General features: G+C 46.1%; 1 protein-coding gene across 1 annotated transcript in view; it reads left to right on the top strand.

Annotated features, from left to right (window-relative positions):
- ttn.2 (titin, tandem duplicate 2) overlaps positions 1–16676 on the top strand; it is a 191715-nt gene that overhangs the window by 113110 nt on the left and 61929 nt on the right. The window contains 27 exon segments of the mRNA XM_055230344.1: positions 56–343; positions 739–1035; positions 1106–1292; positions 1810–1925; positions 2057–2356; positions 2677–2976; positions 3087–3192; positions 3277–3473; positions 3544–3849; positions 3929–4082; positions 4159–4283; positions 4357–4475; positions 4545–4725; positions 4791–5093; positions 12153–12689; positions 12800–13102; positions 13180–13336; positions 13423–13565; positions 13644–13762; positions 13850–14027; positions 14123–14407; positions 14519–14812; positions 14906–15205; positions 15298–15606; positions 15735–15961; positions 16084–16398; positions 16503–16617. Of these exon segments, the coding sequence (XP_055086319.1) occupies positions 56–343; positions 739–1035; positions 1106–1292; positions 1810–1925; positions 2057–2356; positions 2677–2976; positions 3087–3192; positions 3277–3473; positions 3544–3849; positions 3929–4082; positions 4159–4283; positions 4357–4475; positions 4545–4725; positions 4791–5093; positions 12153–12689; positions 12800–13102; positions 13180–13336; positions 13423–13565; positions 13644–13762; positions 13850–14027; positions 14123–14407; positions 14519–14812; positions 14906–15205; positions 15298–15606; positions 15735–15961; positions 16084–16398; positions 16503–16617 (6261 nt within the window).

The raw sequence follows: 16676 nt of genomic DNA, 5'->3' as shown, positions 1-16676 counted from the left end.
ATCACAAATCAAGAGAAGTATTTTCAATTCAAATGTGTGTGTTGTTTGTCCACAGAACCTCCAGAGATCCAGCTGGATGCAAAACTGCTGGCCGGTCTGACCGCTAAGGCCGGTAGCAAGATTGAGCTGCCGGCTGAAGTGACCGGCAAACCTGAGCCCCGCGTGAAGTGGACCAAGGCCGACCTGGTGCTCAAACCAGACGATAGAGTGACTATCGATACCAAACCCGGACATTCCACAGTCACCATCGCCAAAACCAAGAGAGACGACACTTCCACTTATATTATTGAGGCCACCAACAGCTCTGGACGTGCCACAGCTACCGTTGATGTCAACATTCTTGGTAAGCACAAAGAATCAACTCTCAAAATCAAAGTCTTAATAAATAAAGTGGAGATTCATCAAACATTCAAGTATTGTTAGTTAATGAACACTAACACAACGCAATCAGTCCAGTTAGTCACCTACGGTAGTTGGAATTTCAATATTCATTATGCATGCTTTATGTATTGACATCTTGATGCTTTGATGCCATTAGTTTTTACAGTACATAAAAAGATAATAAGAAACACAACAAAAAAAAGTGGCTACACAATATATCCAAGTATTTTATTCTAGTTAGATTATATAAAGAACATTTCCATAGACGTAAATGTGTGTAACTTTTTGGACAAAAAATAAGACAAAAAAAAAAAATTAGTTTTATTCTAAAATCTGTTTCTATGTCTTTTTTTTCAGACAAACCTGGCCCTCCTGCTGCCTTCGACATTTCCGAGATCACAAACGAGTCTTGCTTCTTGGCCTGGAACCCACCTAGAGACGATGGCGGCTCACGCGTCACTAACTACATTGTGGAACGCCGCGCTGCTGACAGTGAAATTTGGCACCGCCTCTCCTCCACCGTGAAACAAACCACATATAAGGCGGTTGGACTGGTCAAGTTCAAGGAGTACATCTTCAGAGTCTTTGCTGAGAACCAGTTTGGAGTTGGTGTGCCGGCTGAGCATCCCTCCATCATTGCCAGATATCCATTTGGTGAGAATGCTAATAATTTTAACAATGTCATAAATGAGGTGGAATATTTGACTGTTTTTGTTGTCTTTAGATACTCCTGGTGCCCCTTACAAACTGGAGGCTTCTGACATTGCTAAGGACTCCGTGACCTTGACGTGGTATGAGCCGGATGAGGATGGAGGTAGCCCCATCACTGGTTACTGGGTGGAGAGATACGAAGCAGATCATGACAAGTGGATCAGATGCAACAAGCTGCCTATCAAGGACACCAACTACAGGTCAGTGTGAACCTTACCTTAATGGCGCTCTACCCAATTTTTTTTCATGTAATAAAGGAAAATTTGTCTTGCTCCTGTACCAATATATTGTAAAAACAGGTCAAAATGGCACACTGTGTACTGTCTGCATCTAAACTACTTATCTCAGCATTTTTATCATCAGATAATCAGGAAGTAAGGCTGGTGCACTGTTAGCATGCTATTTCTTAGCTTTACTATACTATAGTCACATCACAGAGAATAATTAGGATGCTAAGAATGCGTTAGGAAAGTGAGGACTACATTTGGACTTCTAAAAACAGTTTAAAATTAACTGGCTTTGTTTTTCTGGCTTTTAAGATAGTAAAAATCGGCAATAGAAGCTTTAATACTAAATTCAGATCCATAATCTCCACAAATGAAAATTCAGTTATATCATAATGTCCGTGTAATCCCTCAGTCTTCCAGGTATGATCCATAGTAAGTAGTAGTATTACTACATTGTATAATAATGTATGTGTATAATTTCTCATTGCAGAGTGAAAGGACTGCCCACCAGAAAGAAGTACAAGTTCAGAGTCCTGGCTGAGAATCTGGCTGGAACTGGAAAGCCAAGCAAGGAGACAGAGCCAATCCTCATCAAGGACCCAATTGGTACAACATATATAAATTACTTTGGTTTAGAGCTACAAAAAACACAAAATAGTCATTAACTGTGATATTGTATAGTACAATTTACATATTATTGGCTGGATTACAAAACTATCATTGTTGCTCACATCCAGATCCTCCATGGGCCCCCGGTAAGCCCACAGTGAAGGACGTGGCCAAGACGTCGTGCTTCCTGATGTGGACCAAACCAGAGCATGACGGTGGAGCCAAGATCGATGGCTACGTGATTGAGATGCTGAAGAGCGGCACCATGGACTGGATCCGCGTGGCCGAGAACATCAACCTGCTCGAGTACTTCCTCAAAGGGCTCATGGAGAAGCAGGAGTATTCCTTCAGAGTGAGGGCCGTCAACGTGGCCGGAGAAAGCGAGCCCAGTGAGCCCAGTGACCCTGTCCTCTGCAAGGAGAGACTGAGTAAGAAAAGCATTTTTTTGTTCGGTTGTGTTTTCATCTTGTTATTTAATTCTTGTAGAGATATTGCAAAGCAATATCAAGTATGTTGTTGTTGTTTTTGGTGACTTCACCAATAATAATGGTAAGCTCCAGCACTCACAACACAATCATTTTTATTGCCATTGTCTGAACAAAATTCACAAACTAGGAACTTGCTTCAGCGGTACGGTGCAACACAAAACAATGAATATTAATAAAAAAGGGACATAAATGTAAATGTTAACACAACTACATTTGCAATAAAAAGAACATTTCAAAATGTTCATTCCCTATTCCCTCAGATCCTCCCTCTGCTCCTCGCTGGTTGGAGGTGGTTAACATCAGCCGTACCAGTGCTGACCTGAAGTGGACTGCCCCTGAGCGTGATGGAGGATCTCGCATTACCAACTACGTGGTGGAGAAGAGAGACGTGAGACGCAAGGGCTGGCAGGCTGTGGACACCACGGTTAAGGAGCTCAAAACCACTGTGAGCCCACTGAACGAGGGCTCCCTCTACGTGTTCAGGGTGGCTGCTGAGAACGCTGTGGGTATCGGACCGTTCTGTGAAATGGAAGATTCTGTGCTTGCTAAAGACACTTTCAGTAAGTTAGAAATGGCTACAAAAATACTGCATTTTTGGGGGGACAGATATTACATCTTATATTTTTATCAATTTTTTTTAAATATTATATATTTATATTTTTATTTATAGCTACTCCTGGACCACCATACGGACTCACTGTGAATGCGGTGACCAAGCGCTATGTGGATCTGATGTGGGAGGAGCCTAAGAATGATGGAGGAAGACCCATTCTGAGGTAATGCACTCTACCAAACCTTTCTCCTTTTTCAGATAAAATTAATGTTTCAACATTTACATGCATTCTGGTTTGTTTTTCCAGATACTCCCTTGAGAAGAAGGAAAAGCTGGGAACCCGCTGGGTGAAATGTGGAAAGACCTCTGGCCCAGACTGTAAATACAGAGTGACAGACGTTATTGAGGGCACAGAGGTGCAGTTCCAGGTGCGTGCTGAGAACGAGGCAGGCGCCGGACATCCCAGTGAGCCAACCGAGATCCTGACTATTGAAGACCCCACTGGTGAGTTAGACTTTATTTACTGGACAAATTTTAACTTTACAATGCTAAGCATAAGCTGCTTTTTCAACAGGTGTGCCATCTCCTCCTATTGAGCTGCATGTGACCGGAGCCAGCCGTGACTTCCTGTCTATTGCCTGGAAGCCTCCACAGCAGGATGGTGGCTGCCCAATCAGCGGATATCACATTGAGATGTGTGAGGCTGGCACTGAGAAGTGGATGAGAGTGAACTCTCGTCCAGTCAAGGAGCTGAAGTACCGCGTGGAGGAGGGAATCGTCCCTGAAAAGGAGTACATCCTGAGGGTCAGAGCCATCAATGCTGCAGGAGTCAGCGAGCCATCTGACATCTCTGAGAACGTCTTTGCCAAGGAATCTGACTGTAAGCCATGCTTCCTTTTTTGTATATGTAACTATATTGGTGTTTCAACACAGTGTAACTATACTTCTCTTTTTTATAGGTAACCCAACTCTGGAGTTCCAGACTTTGGATCTGGTAGTCGTGGAGACAGAGAAGCTGCACATTCCAGTTCCCTTCAGAGCTGTTCCTTCTCCCAAAATCACATGGCACAAAGACGGCAAGGAGCTGAAGGCTGATGAGCGTCTCAGCTTCAGGTCAATGTCAATCCTATTACATGGTACTGTATGAGTTCAGAAATGAAAGCTAAACTAAAGTGTATTTGCCCTACAGAAAAGAGTACCTTGCTTGCCACCTGGAAGTTGACAGCAGCGTTCATGCAGATGCTGGACAGTACAAAGTGACTCTGGAGAACAAGCTTGGAGCTGCCAGCGCAACCATCAACGTCAAAGTCATTGGTACTTGAAACTCAGTGAGTCATTTCCTCTATAATGAACACTAGTTATTTAACTCTTCTGCACTTTTCAAAAGGTCTCCCTGGCCCTTGCAAGGAGATTGTCGCTTCTGAGATCACCAAGAGTTCCTGTAAAGTGTCTTGGGATCCTCCAGATTATGATGGTGGTAGCCCCATCCTTCACTATGTTCTCCAGGTATCTCCAAATAAACCAGTCTTTTAAATAAAATTGTAAAATAGAAAACTAAAACTTTTTGTTTTGCAGAGACGTGAAGCTGGCAGAAGAACATATGTTAACATGATGTCTGGTGAGAAAAAAGTTAGCTGGAATGTTAAAGACCTCATTCCCAATGGAGAGTATTACTTCAGAGTTCAGGCTGTCAACAAAATTGGAGGTGGAGAGTTTGTTGAACTGAAGAATCCAGTCATCGCTGAGGACCAAAAGCGTAAGGACATAAACATAAAATATTAAAATTTAAATAATTGTAATCATATTGGTCTGTCTCCTCAGATGCCCCAGACCCACCAGTCGACGTCGAAACCCACAACCCGACCTCCAGTACCATCACCCTGACCTGGAAGCCTCCCATGTACGACGGAGGAGCTAAGATCATGGGATACATCCTGGAGAAGCAGATGAAAGGCGACGACAAGTGGGAGAGATGCAATGACTTCCTGGTCCCCGTTCTTTCCTACACTGTCAGAGGGCTCACAGAGGGCAAGAACTACACCTTCAGAGTCAAGGCAGAGAATGCAGCCGGGATCAGCGAGCCCTCACGCAACTCACCCTACGTCAAGATCTCAGATGCTATTGGTGAGAACCTAAAATGTTTTATTTATTAGACCTAGATTATTTTAATTTTTTTTTTTTATATATACACTACCACTTAAAAGTCTGGACACACGTTTTTATATTTAGGCCTGAGCCTGGGACAACGTCCAGGCGAGGGACTCATTAAAACCGCGTCCGGAGCGTGGAAAATGGCAAAAATCAAGTAGTAAACACGCCCCGACATGCACAGTTTTCATCACAAACACTTCAAATTTGGTCAAATCCCACTAAACTCATGTGTGATTAAAGATTATCAATTACATTTTGAATATGACTTTGGGTGTGGTCATGGTGAATTTTCAACAAAATTTCAATTTTTAGAAAATTTCAATAAAATATTTCTCTTTCATACAATTTTTGTTGGGAAAACGCTTATACAGCGTTTATGCACATTTGTGAGCTGAACGCAATGATATGCAAATAAAGGCACTCTCTCAAAAAATGGCTCTCTAGCACCCTCTTCAACTTTCATTTTCAAAAATTCGTAGAAGACAAACGATTTGACGTGGACTTGTGAAAAAATTCACAGGGGCCTTATTTGCGATGAGGCACAATGTGAGAAAGTCACAAAGTCACAAGTCACAGAAAAATAATGGGTGGAAAAAAAATGTCCTTTATTATTATTATTCTTGTCGGATTTAAGTCATTTTTGACCCCCTGAACGATAACAAAAACTCAATTTTATTGGACTCAACATTCAAGGTTGATGAAAAATTTATTATTTTGATGTTCAAAAAAATTAATGTTTCAAAATGACTCAATAGGGCCACCTCAAAATTTGAAATACATTACGGCAATGAGAGACCTTTTTCATCGTAGACAAATGAAATTTGGTACAATCATAGAACATGTCAAGACAAGTAAAAAATTATATTATGACCCCACCCTAAGCCCTACAGGAAGTCGGCCATTGTGGGCGGAACCCCATTTTTTCAAAATTTTACCTCTCACATTTGGATTTTTTTCAATCAAGAAACTTGATTCAAGAAACTTGCAAATTGGTCACAATTTACTAGACCCATGTGGAATTATAGGGAACTTAAAGGGTCTTGGATTTTTCTACATCATAAAATGTGGGTGTGGCCACCAATCAAAGAAAAAAACTGTCGTAACGGCTAGTGCGGGTGCGGAGCAAGGAGTGCAGACTCGGGGCAGATTTACACTGTTTATTTACAAAATGGTGAAATTCAGTTTTTAATAGTTAATTTAACACACACGGGGAGCAGGGAGCGGGAAGCAGTCCAGACGGGAGTAGTGCAGAGCGGGGTCGCAAGCCAAGCAGGGATGTCCAGAGCGGGCACGGAGACAGCCAGGGCCGGAGCACGACGGGACCAGGGACAGGGCCAGGGAAGACCCAGCAGGGGTAGTCCAGAGAGCGGGAGACAGGGCAGGAGACGGGAAGCAAGCCGGAGACCAAGACGGGACAAGAGGCAAGGCAGAGGGGTGGACTGTACCGGAGCTAGAGTGCAGAGGCAGGAGCAGGTACGAGCGAGGAATCTGGAAGGTGGCAAAATTCCAATGAGTAACAGGCAGACAGGTAACATCCATCCATGCATTTTCTTCTGCTTATCCGGGGCCGGGTCGCAGGGGCAGCAGTCTAAGCAGGGACTCCCAGACTTCCCTCACCCCGGACATGTCCTCCAGCTCCTCCGGTGGGACCCCAAGGCGTTCCCAGGCCAGCCGAGAGACATAGTCCCTCCAGCGTGTCCTGGGTCTTCCCCGGGGCCTCCTCCCGGTGGGACATGCCCAGAACACCTCCCTAGGGAGGCGTCCAGGAGGCATCCTGAGCAGATTCCCGAGCCACCTCAACTGGTTCCTCTCAACGTGTAGGAGCAGCGGCTCTACTCCGAGCTCCTCCCATGTGACCGAGCTCCTCACCCTATCCCTAAGGGTGCGCCCGGCCACCCTGCGGAGGAAACCCATTTCAGCCGCTTGTATCCGCGACCTTGTCCTGTCCGTCATTACCCAGAGCTCATGACCATAGATGAGGGTAAATGACCATAGGTGACCAGTAAATCGAGATCTTTGCCTTTGGGCTCATCTCCTTCTTTACCACAACGGACCGATACAGCGACCGCATCACTGCAGACGCTGCACCGACCCGCCTGTCAATCTCACGCTCCATCCTTCCTTCACTCGTGAACAAAACCCCGAGATACTTGAACTCCTCCACTTGAGGCAGAGCCTCACCACCCACCCGGAGAGGGCAAACAACATTTTTCCGGTCGATCACCATGGCCTCAGATTTGGACGAGCTGATTCTCATCCCATCCGCTTCACACTCGGCTGCAAACCGCCCCAGTGCCTGCTGCAGGTCCTGGCTCGAAGAAGCCATCAGGACAACATCATCTGCAAACAGCAGAGATGAAATCCTGTGGTTCCCAAACCAGACCCCCTCCGGCCCCTGGCTGCGCCGAGAAATTCTGTCCATAAATATAATGAACAGAACCGGTGACAAAGGGAAGCCCTGGCGGAGTCCAACATGCACAGGGAGCAGGTCTGACTTACTGCCGGCAATGCGAGCACAGCTCCTGCTCCGGTCATACAGGGACCGGACAGCCCTTAGCAAAGGGCCCCGGATCCCATACTCCCAGAGCACCCCCCAAAGGATACCACGAGGGACATGGTCGAATGCCTTCTCCAGATCCACAAAACACATGTGGACTGGTTGGGTAAACTCCCATGAACCCTCAAGGACCTGATGGAGAGTATAGAGCTGGTCCAGTGTTCCGCGACCAGGACAAAAACCACACTGCTCCTCCTGAATCCAAGGTTCGACTATCGGTCGGATTCTCCTCTCGAGTACCCTGGAATAGACCTTACCGGGAAGGCTGAGGAGTGTGATTCCCCTGTAATTGGAACACACCCTCCGGTCCCACTTCTTATACAGAGGGACCACCACCCCAGTCTGCAATTCCACAGGTACTGTCCCCGACCGCCACGCGATGTTGCAGAGACGTGTCAGCCAAGACAGCCCCACAACATCCAGAGACTTGAGGTCCTCAGGGCGGATCTCGTCCACCCCCGGAGCCTTGCCACCGAGGAGCTTGCCACCAAGGAGCTTGCCACCAAGGAGCTTGCCAACCACCTCAGCGACTTCAGCCAGGGTGATGGACGAGTCCGCCTCCGGGTCCCCAGTTTCTGCTTCCTCCTCGGAAGACATGACAGTGGGATTGAGGAGATCCTCAAAGTATTCCTTCCACCGCCCGACAACATCCTCAGTCGAGGTCAGCAGCTCTCCACCAGCACTGTAAACGGTGTTGGTGAAGCACTGCTTCCCCCTCCTGAGGCGTCGGACGGTTTGCCAGAATCTCTTTGAGGCCGTCCGATAGTCCTCTTCCATGGCCTCCCCGAACTCCTCCCAACCCCGAGTTTTTGCCTCTGTGACTGCCTGAGCCGCGGCACGCTTGGCCCGTCGGGACTCTTCAGCTGCCTCAGGAGTCCCACGAGCCAACAAGGCTCGATAGAACTCCTTCTTCAGCTTGACGGCATCCCTTACTTCCGGTGTCCACCACCGGGTTTGGGGATTACCACCGCGACAAGCACCGCAGACCTTACGACCACAACTACGAGCAGCCGCATTGACAATAGAGGTGGAGAACATGGCCCACTCAGAGTCCATGTCCCCAGCCTCCCCCGGGATCAGGGAGAAGCTCTCCCGGAGGTGTGAGTTGAAGACCCCTCTGACAAAGGACTCCGCCAGATGTTCCCAGCAGACCTTCATGATGTGCTTGGGCCTGCCAGGTCTGTCCGGCTTCCTCCTCCGCCAGCGGATCCAACTCACCACTAGGTGGTGATCAGTTGACAGCTCAGCCCCTCTCTTTACCCGAGTGTCCAAGACACGCGGTCGGAGGTCAGATGACACGACAACAAAGTCGATCATCGACCTCTGACCTAGAGTGTCCTGGTGCCACGTGCACCGATGGACACCCTTGTGCTCGAACATGGTGTTTGTTATGGACAAACTGTGACTAGCACAGAAGTCCAATAACAAAACATCACTCGGGTTCAGATCGCTGAGGCCATTCCTCTCAATCACGGCCCTCCAAGTGTCACTGTCAATACCCACATGGACATATAAGTCCTCCAGGAGAACAACGTCCCCAGTTGGTGCACTGTCTAGTACCCCTCCCAGGGACTCCAAGAAGGCCGGGTACTCCACACTGCTGTTTGGCCCGTAGGCCGACACAACAGTGATAGACCTGTCCCCGACCCGAAGGTGCACGGATGCGACCCTCTCGTTCATCGGGGTGAACTCCAACACATGGCGGCTGAGCTGTGGGGCAATGAGCAAGCCCACACCAGCTCGCCACCGCTCCCCGCGGGCAACGTCAGAGAAATGGAGAGTCCAACCCCGCTCAAGGAGTTGGGTTCCAGAGCCCAAGCTGTCTGTGGAGGTGAGGCTGACTATATCTAGCCAGTAACGCTCAACCTCCCGCACAAGCTCAGGCTCCTTCCCCCCAGCGATGTGACATTGCATGTCCCCAGAGCTAGTCTCCATGCCCGGAGATCCGGTCGTTGAGGTCCCCACCTTTGACTGCCGCCCAGATCTCTCTGCACCCACCCCTCATGGCTCCTCTCGCAGGTGGTGGGTCCACGGGAGGACGGCCCCACGTCGTTCCTTCTGGCTGGGCCCGGCCGGGCCCCGTGGGGAAAGGCCCGGCCACCAGGCGCTCGCTGCTGAGCACCCACCCCAGGCCTGGCTCCAGGGTGGGGCCCCGGTAACGCCAGTCCAGGTGACGTAAACGGCCTTGTTGGATTTTTCTTCATGAAGGTCTTCTGAACCGCTCTTAGTCAGACCCGTCTCCCAGGACCTGTTTGCCATGGGTGACCCTACCAGGGGCATGAAGCCCCCGACAACATAGCTCCCAGGATCATTTGGGTGCTCAAACCCCTCCACCATGTTAAGGTGGCGGTTCGGGGAGGGGTGACAGGGGAGACAGGTAACAAAACTGCAAAAACTAAGCTGGAGCATTCACGTTGACACGCGGACGGTCTGGCCCCGAGTGTCTTGTGCCGAGCCCTCAAATACTCGGCAGCAGGTGGAGGTAATTGCGCTGATGCGCTCCAGGTGCGCCCAGCTCTAAGCAGTCAGGTAGGGGAGGGGGAGAGAGCACAGGAGGACAGATAATGCAGACCCCGTGACAAAAACAATATTTTGAAGTGTTAAAATGCGCATAACTCACACATGCAGTGTCCTATTTCCCGGCATTAATATACATTTTGTTTAAAATCTTGATCTGCACAAAATGATATTCAATTTACATATGTCAGAATGTTTTTAGTTCCACAGCGCCCCCATGAACTTTTGAATTGGACCAAAAAAATTATTTGACATAAACATTTGAAATTCGGCATGAACATTTGGCTTGGCAAACTGAACAAAAAAGCCAATGAGAACATACCTCTGTCTGCAACTATGTTACCGTGGTAACATAATAAATGTGTCGTTGAAATGAATGGGGTTCAGAGTACTGGACTTTGTTGTAGACTAAATAGATGCTCTACACTCATCAAACTATGGCCTAAAATTCAAGATTGGCAAAAAAAATTTGTATTTTGATGTTCAAAAAAATTAATGTATCAAAATGACTCAATAGCGCCACCTCAAAATTTGAAATACATTACGGCAATGAGAGACCTTTTTCATCGTAGACAAATTAAATTTGGTACAAACATAGAACATGTCAAGCCAAGTAAAAAATTATATTATGACCCCACCCTAAACCCTACAGGAAGTCGGCCATTCTGGGCAGAACCCAGAAATTTTAACTCTAACATTTGGATTTTTTATGCCGTGGATTTTCATTCAAGAAACTTGCAAAATGGTCACAATTTACTAGACCCATGTGGGAATATAGGCTACTCTCCTGAATTTTTTTAAGTAATAAAATGTGGGTGTGGCCAGCCTGCAAAGAAAAAAGATGTTTGTTTTTTTTTGTTTTAAATGGCCTGTAACTCAAACATGCAGTGTCCTATTTTCTGGCATTAATATACGTTTTGTTCAAAAACTCTGAGTGCATACATATGCAATTTACACATGTCAAAAATTACATTTCTCCACAGCGCCCCCTTGAACCTTTTAATGTTATGCAAAAAAATTACTTTGGCATAAACATTTCAAATTTGGCATGGACATCCCTCATGCCATGCTAAACAAAAAAGCCAAGGAGAACATACCTCTATTTGCAAAGGTGTTGCCATGGCAACATCTGACATTTCTCATAGAAATACATGGGTTTTGGTTAACTGGGATTAAAAATGATTACTTTGTTATAGACCATTGAAATTTGGTACACATATTCCTCTCATCATATTGAACAAAAAAGCCAATGAAGACATACCTCTATTTCCAACCATGCAGGCGTGACAATGTCATAAATGGTCTCATTGGAATGGATGGAGTAGTATTACTCAGTCGCTGATTTTGGGGGGAGGGGTGATGTAAGTGGGAACGAAAGGCAGGATCTTCACGGTGGCATGTACCCCACAGTCGCAAGAGGTGGCGAGGGCCTTTACCACTGCTTGCAGTTTTAATTCTTCTTTATTTCTGTGATTTGTTACATTCTTTCTCAATGAAGGCATCAAAACATGAATGTAATGGAATGTAGCAAACAAAAACAAGTTCAAAATTAGATTAAAAAATAAAATAAAATAGCTACCCTTTGCTTTGAACCCTGGTTTACACTTTTGGCATTACTTGATCCTGATGCAGCACTGCTTTGAAGTGAAAACCATTTCAGAAGACTTCATCGAGAAGCCCATTGAGAGGCCATGTGTTTGCAGCAGTGTGAACAAAGCTAAGGGTAGCTTCTTTGAGGATTTGAATATTCTAAAACATTTAGTTGAATAAATGAAGTTTTTTTTTCATGTATTAGATGTCTTCCGTATGTATATAAAAGTAGTAAACATTAAATTAGAAGGGTGGTCCAAACTTTTACCTGACAGTGTACATATTGCTAATTCAAATGTATTAATTAGTTTTTCCATTGTACAGTATTTGCATTTGTTTGCTGTTACATTTTTTCCTTCTTGATGCAGACCCACCCAAGGTCTTCTTGAGTGGCAGCCTGCAGTCTGGCTTGAGCGTGAAGCGCGGGTGCGAAATCTGCCTGGATGCAAACATCTCTGGTGCGCCATACCCCGAGATCACATGGTACTTCAACAACGAGGTAATCCGGCCCGAACCTCTCCGCAAGCGCCCAGAAAGGCCGCTGAAGAAGAAGAAGGAGGAGAAGAAAGGGGAAGAGGTAAAAGAAGGAGAGAAGAAGGAGGGAGAGGTGAAGGAGGGAGAGGTGAAGGAGGGTGAGAAGAAAGAGGGAGAAGTCAAAGAAGGAGAGAAGAAGGAGGAAGTAAAGGGGGAGGCAAAAGAGGCAGAGGAGAAGAAAGAGGAGGAGCCAGAAGAGGAGCTGCCTGAATACCCCACAATCAACGAGCGCTCGGAGATAAACAACAGCAGGAGGGGCATGTCTTCTATTGTTGTTAAGGATTCCATCAGAGCTGACCATGGTATCTTCATGATCAAGATTGAGAATGACCACGGCATCGCCTCAGCAACATGCGAAGTCAATGTCCTGGGTAAGATATAATGCTTTGTGTTAAAGAAAATTTAACACAACTTTTTTTGTTTGCAGCGTGCACTAGCAAGGCCAATACTCACAAAAGCTCACCCTTTCACTACTCCATAGATACTCCTGGACCACCTGTGAACTTCAGATTCGAGGAGGTGAGAAAGAGCTCTGTCATCTGCAAGTGGGATCCTCCTCTAGATGATGGCGGCAGTGAGATTCTCAACTACACTCTGGAGAATAAGGACAACTCTAAGATTGAGTTTGGTTGGAGCACTGTCACCTCCACACTCAGAGGCTGCCGCTACCTGGTGCCCAAACTCATTGAGAAGAAAGAGTACATCTTCAGAGTCGTAGCTGAGAACAAATTTGGAGCTGGACCACCATGTGTCTCCAAACCACTTATTGCAAAGAATCCATTTGGTACTTTTTATTTTCTGCTTCTTTTTCACTCACATTTTCACATTTGTTCCAAATTCCCTTTATTTCTTATTTCATAGATCCCCCCGAGGCTCCTGAGAAGCCAGTGATTGATGACGTTACTGCCAACTCCATGTTGGTCACATGGAATGCACCCAATGACAATGGCAGTCCCATTATTGGCTATTGGGTGGAGAAACGCGAGATCAACAGCTCTCACTGGGCTCGTGTCAACAAGTAGGAAAAGACTCTAATTTCATCATTTTAAATTAATACATTTAAAATGTATACTTGTAGTTTTCAACATGTGTGTTCTGTTGTAGGAACCTCTGCCCTGATACTGAACTGAACGTTGAAGGTCTTACGGAGGGTCTGACTTACATCTTCCGTGTCGCAGCTGAAAACCAAGCTGGTCCCGGAAAGTTCAGTCCTCCCTCTGAACCTAGGACAGCTCAGGCTCCGATCTGTAAGTAACAAGAAAAAATATGTGATAAAATACCGTAAATGAACACTATTAAAATCTGACACATGTTGTACACTGCAGTGCCTCCTGGTCCTCCTATTCCTCGTGTAGTGGAGACCTCTGACCACTCCATTGATGTTGAGTGGGATCCACCTGTTGACAATGGTGGAGGAGAAATTCTTGGATATCACGTGGACAAGGTCAGTTCATATAACCATGAACAGTTATTTACCTATATACACTTAAAATGGACTTGTTTGCACTGGTTGTTTTTTGCTGTCCCACAGGCTATTCTTGGCTCTAAGGACTGGTCTAGAGCCACTGAGCGCCCTTGGAAGAACCGTAACTTCACTGTCTATGGAGTTCGTGAAGGAGCTAAATATGTGGTCCGTGTCACCGCTTGCAACTCTGCTGGAGAAGGAACTCCAGGATTCACTGAGTCTGTGATTGTCAGGAATCCAGCAGGTGAGAAAATTCTTCAGATCATTATGTGTTCATTGCATCTATATGATAATTAACTCATTGCTGTATTAATTTCCTTCTTTTACGTTTTTTTACAGAGGTCCCAGTTATTGACTTGGGGCTGTCCATGAAAGCTGGAGTTTTCATCCGTGCAGGTGAGCATCTTCTCCTCCCAGCAATTGTCACCGGCAAACCCTACCCATCTATCAGCTGGACCAAAGATGATGGCAAACTTGACAAAGATCGGGTAGAGGTCCTTACTGAGGGCAACGCAAGCATCATCAGCATCAAGAACATTCAGAGATCCGACTGTGGAAAATACCAGATCTCCGCCTGCAACCCTAGTGCAATCAAGTCAGCTTGGACCAGAATAGAAGTCCAGGGTAAGTCTGTCCATTTACACATATTGTAAACAGATCATCAGTGTTTTTTCTTCTCACCTGTATATGTTAGAATTACAATTAGAGTGTTAAGAAAAATGTTGTCCTCCACAGATGTTCCTGGACCAGTTACAGATTTGAAACCTGTGGTTGTTACCCGTAAGATGATCTTCCTGAACTGGGATGACCCTGAGGATGATGGTGGCAGTGACTTGACTGGTTTCCTTGTGGAACGAAGAGATGCTAAGATGCACACATGGAGACAGCCTGTTGAAACCGCCTCCTCAAAATGTGAATGTGTGGGCATTATGGAGGGACAGGATTACTACTTCCGTGTCACTGCCAAGAACAAGTTTGGCTTAGGTCAGCCCGTCGAGCTCGGACCCATCAAGGCCATTGACCCACAAGGTGAGTGATCGGTTTTGAATTTTAGTGAATTACATTTCGTACTTACATTTTTTATTGAAAGCGCATTTAACAAGGCTGCTGTTTGTTCTTTAGGTCCACCATCATACCCAGAGAAGTTCCACTACACTGAAAGGACCAAGGACTCCATCACTCTGACCTGGAAGCCACCTCGTAATGATGGTGGTAGCCCTGTGATTGGATACTTTGTTGAGAAGAAGAGGCAGGACCAGCAGAACTTTGAGCCCTGTAACACAGAGATCTGCCCCGACATGACCATGACAGTGACTGGGCTGGAGGAGGCCTGGATGTATGAGTTCAGGATCAAGTGTGCTAACCTTATTGGAGAGAGCGAGCCTTCCATCCCGATGACTGTGGTTATTCAGGATGATGAAGGTGAGGTCTTGTAGAACTGTAGTTCTTTTGGGTAATAAAATTGTTCTTTTATCATTTGCACAACATTAACTTGATCTTGTTCTCATGTTCAGTGGCTCCTGAAGTCCACATGTTGAAGGTTTTCAAGGCCGACACCATTACGGTAAAGAAGGGAGAGCCCATTGAAATGCCTGCTGATGTCTTGGGTCTTCCCATCCCCAAGATTGAATGGACCAAGGATGATGTCGTGATTGACAAGCCCACTGATGAACTGCAGATAGAGACAGTGGTGACTGGCAGGTTGAATTGCAAGACAACTCTGTCCATCCCATCTGCAAACAGGAGAGACAGAGGCACCTACACTGTGACTGCCTCTAACAACATGGGATCTGCGCATCACACCACCTATGTCATGGTGCTCGGTGAGTGCACATCTAAATTCAACATCTGTTAATTTATTTTAGGACCATAAAATAACTATATTACAATACAATAGAGTTTCATTCACCTGTGTGTAATAAAATAATAATACAACTTTCTTCTATGGCAGACCGTCCTCTGCCACCCAGGAACCTTACTGTGCCCAACATTAAAGCTGAGGCCTGCTTCCTCCACTGGGAGGCTCCACTGGACAATGGTGGCAGTGAACTGACCAACTATATTATTGAGAAGAAGGAGATTGTGAAAGATGTGCCAGAGGTGGAAGAGGGACAGGAGCCACCACCTGAACCACAGTGGGAGGTGGTCAACAACAGCATTGTTGAGAGGAAATACTGGGTATGTGTCATCTTCTTAATGGTCCTGGACAGATTAGCTTTTCGGTCTAGTAGTAATATAGTTGGTATTTTTTGTAAATGCATTTGGTTTATTAATTAATTATCATTTTATTGTTTTTAAAGGCTTGGAACCTTGAGACAAACAAGACCTACATGTTCAGGGTCAAAGCAGAGAACCGTTACGGCATCTCTGACCCATGTTGCACAGAGGAAGTTCAGATTACGGATCCATTCGGTCTGCCTGGTCCTCCAGAGAAACCAACCATTGCAGAGTACTCCAAGACATCTATGACTCTGACATGGGAGCCCCCAAGAGATACTGGTGGTTCTATGATTACTGGCTACTGGCTGGAGAAGAGGGAGAAGGGCACTGCCTACTGGGCCAGAGTCAACAAGCTGCCTATCACTAAGAGAGGCACAAAGGGATGGGAATACCAGGTGCATCAGCAATATGGCTTACTATTCTCCCATACATGGGTTAAAGCTTTAAAATGTGTTTGTGTGTGTTTTTTCACTAATTATGTTATTTATCTACCCCCTAGGTGACTCGTTTGTTTGAAGGCACAGAATATGAATTCAGAGTTGCAGCCAGCAACAGTGCAGGAACAGGTCCATTCAGTGCACCATCTGACTCTGCCTTTGCTGTTGATCCACTCAGTGAGTATAAATCACCTTGTTCTCGGACCGCCCTAAATCTGATAGTGTCTAAATTATAC

The sequence above is a fragment of the Periophthalmus magnuspinnatus genome, chromosome 21 (genome assembly GCF_009829125.3).
Source record: "Periophthalmus magnuspinnatus isolate fPerMag1 chromosome 21, fPerMag1.2.pri, whole genome shotgun sequence".
In the NCBI taxonomy this organism is placed as follows: Eukaryota; Metazoa; Chordata; class Actinopteri; order Gobiiformes; family Gobiidae; genus Periophthalmus; species Periophthalmus magnuspinnatus.
The sequence above is the reverse complement of the archived record's forward strand: the minus strand, read 5'-3'. Positions and strand labels throughout refer to the sequence as shown.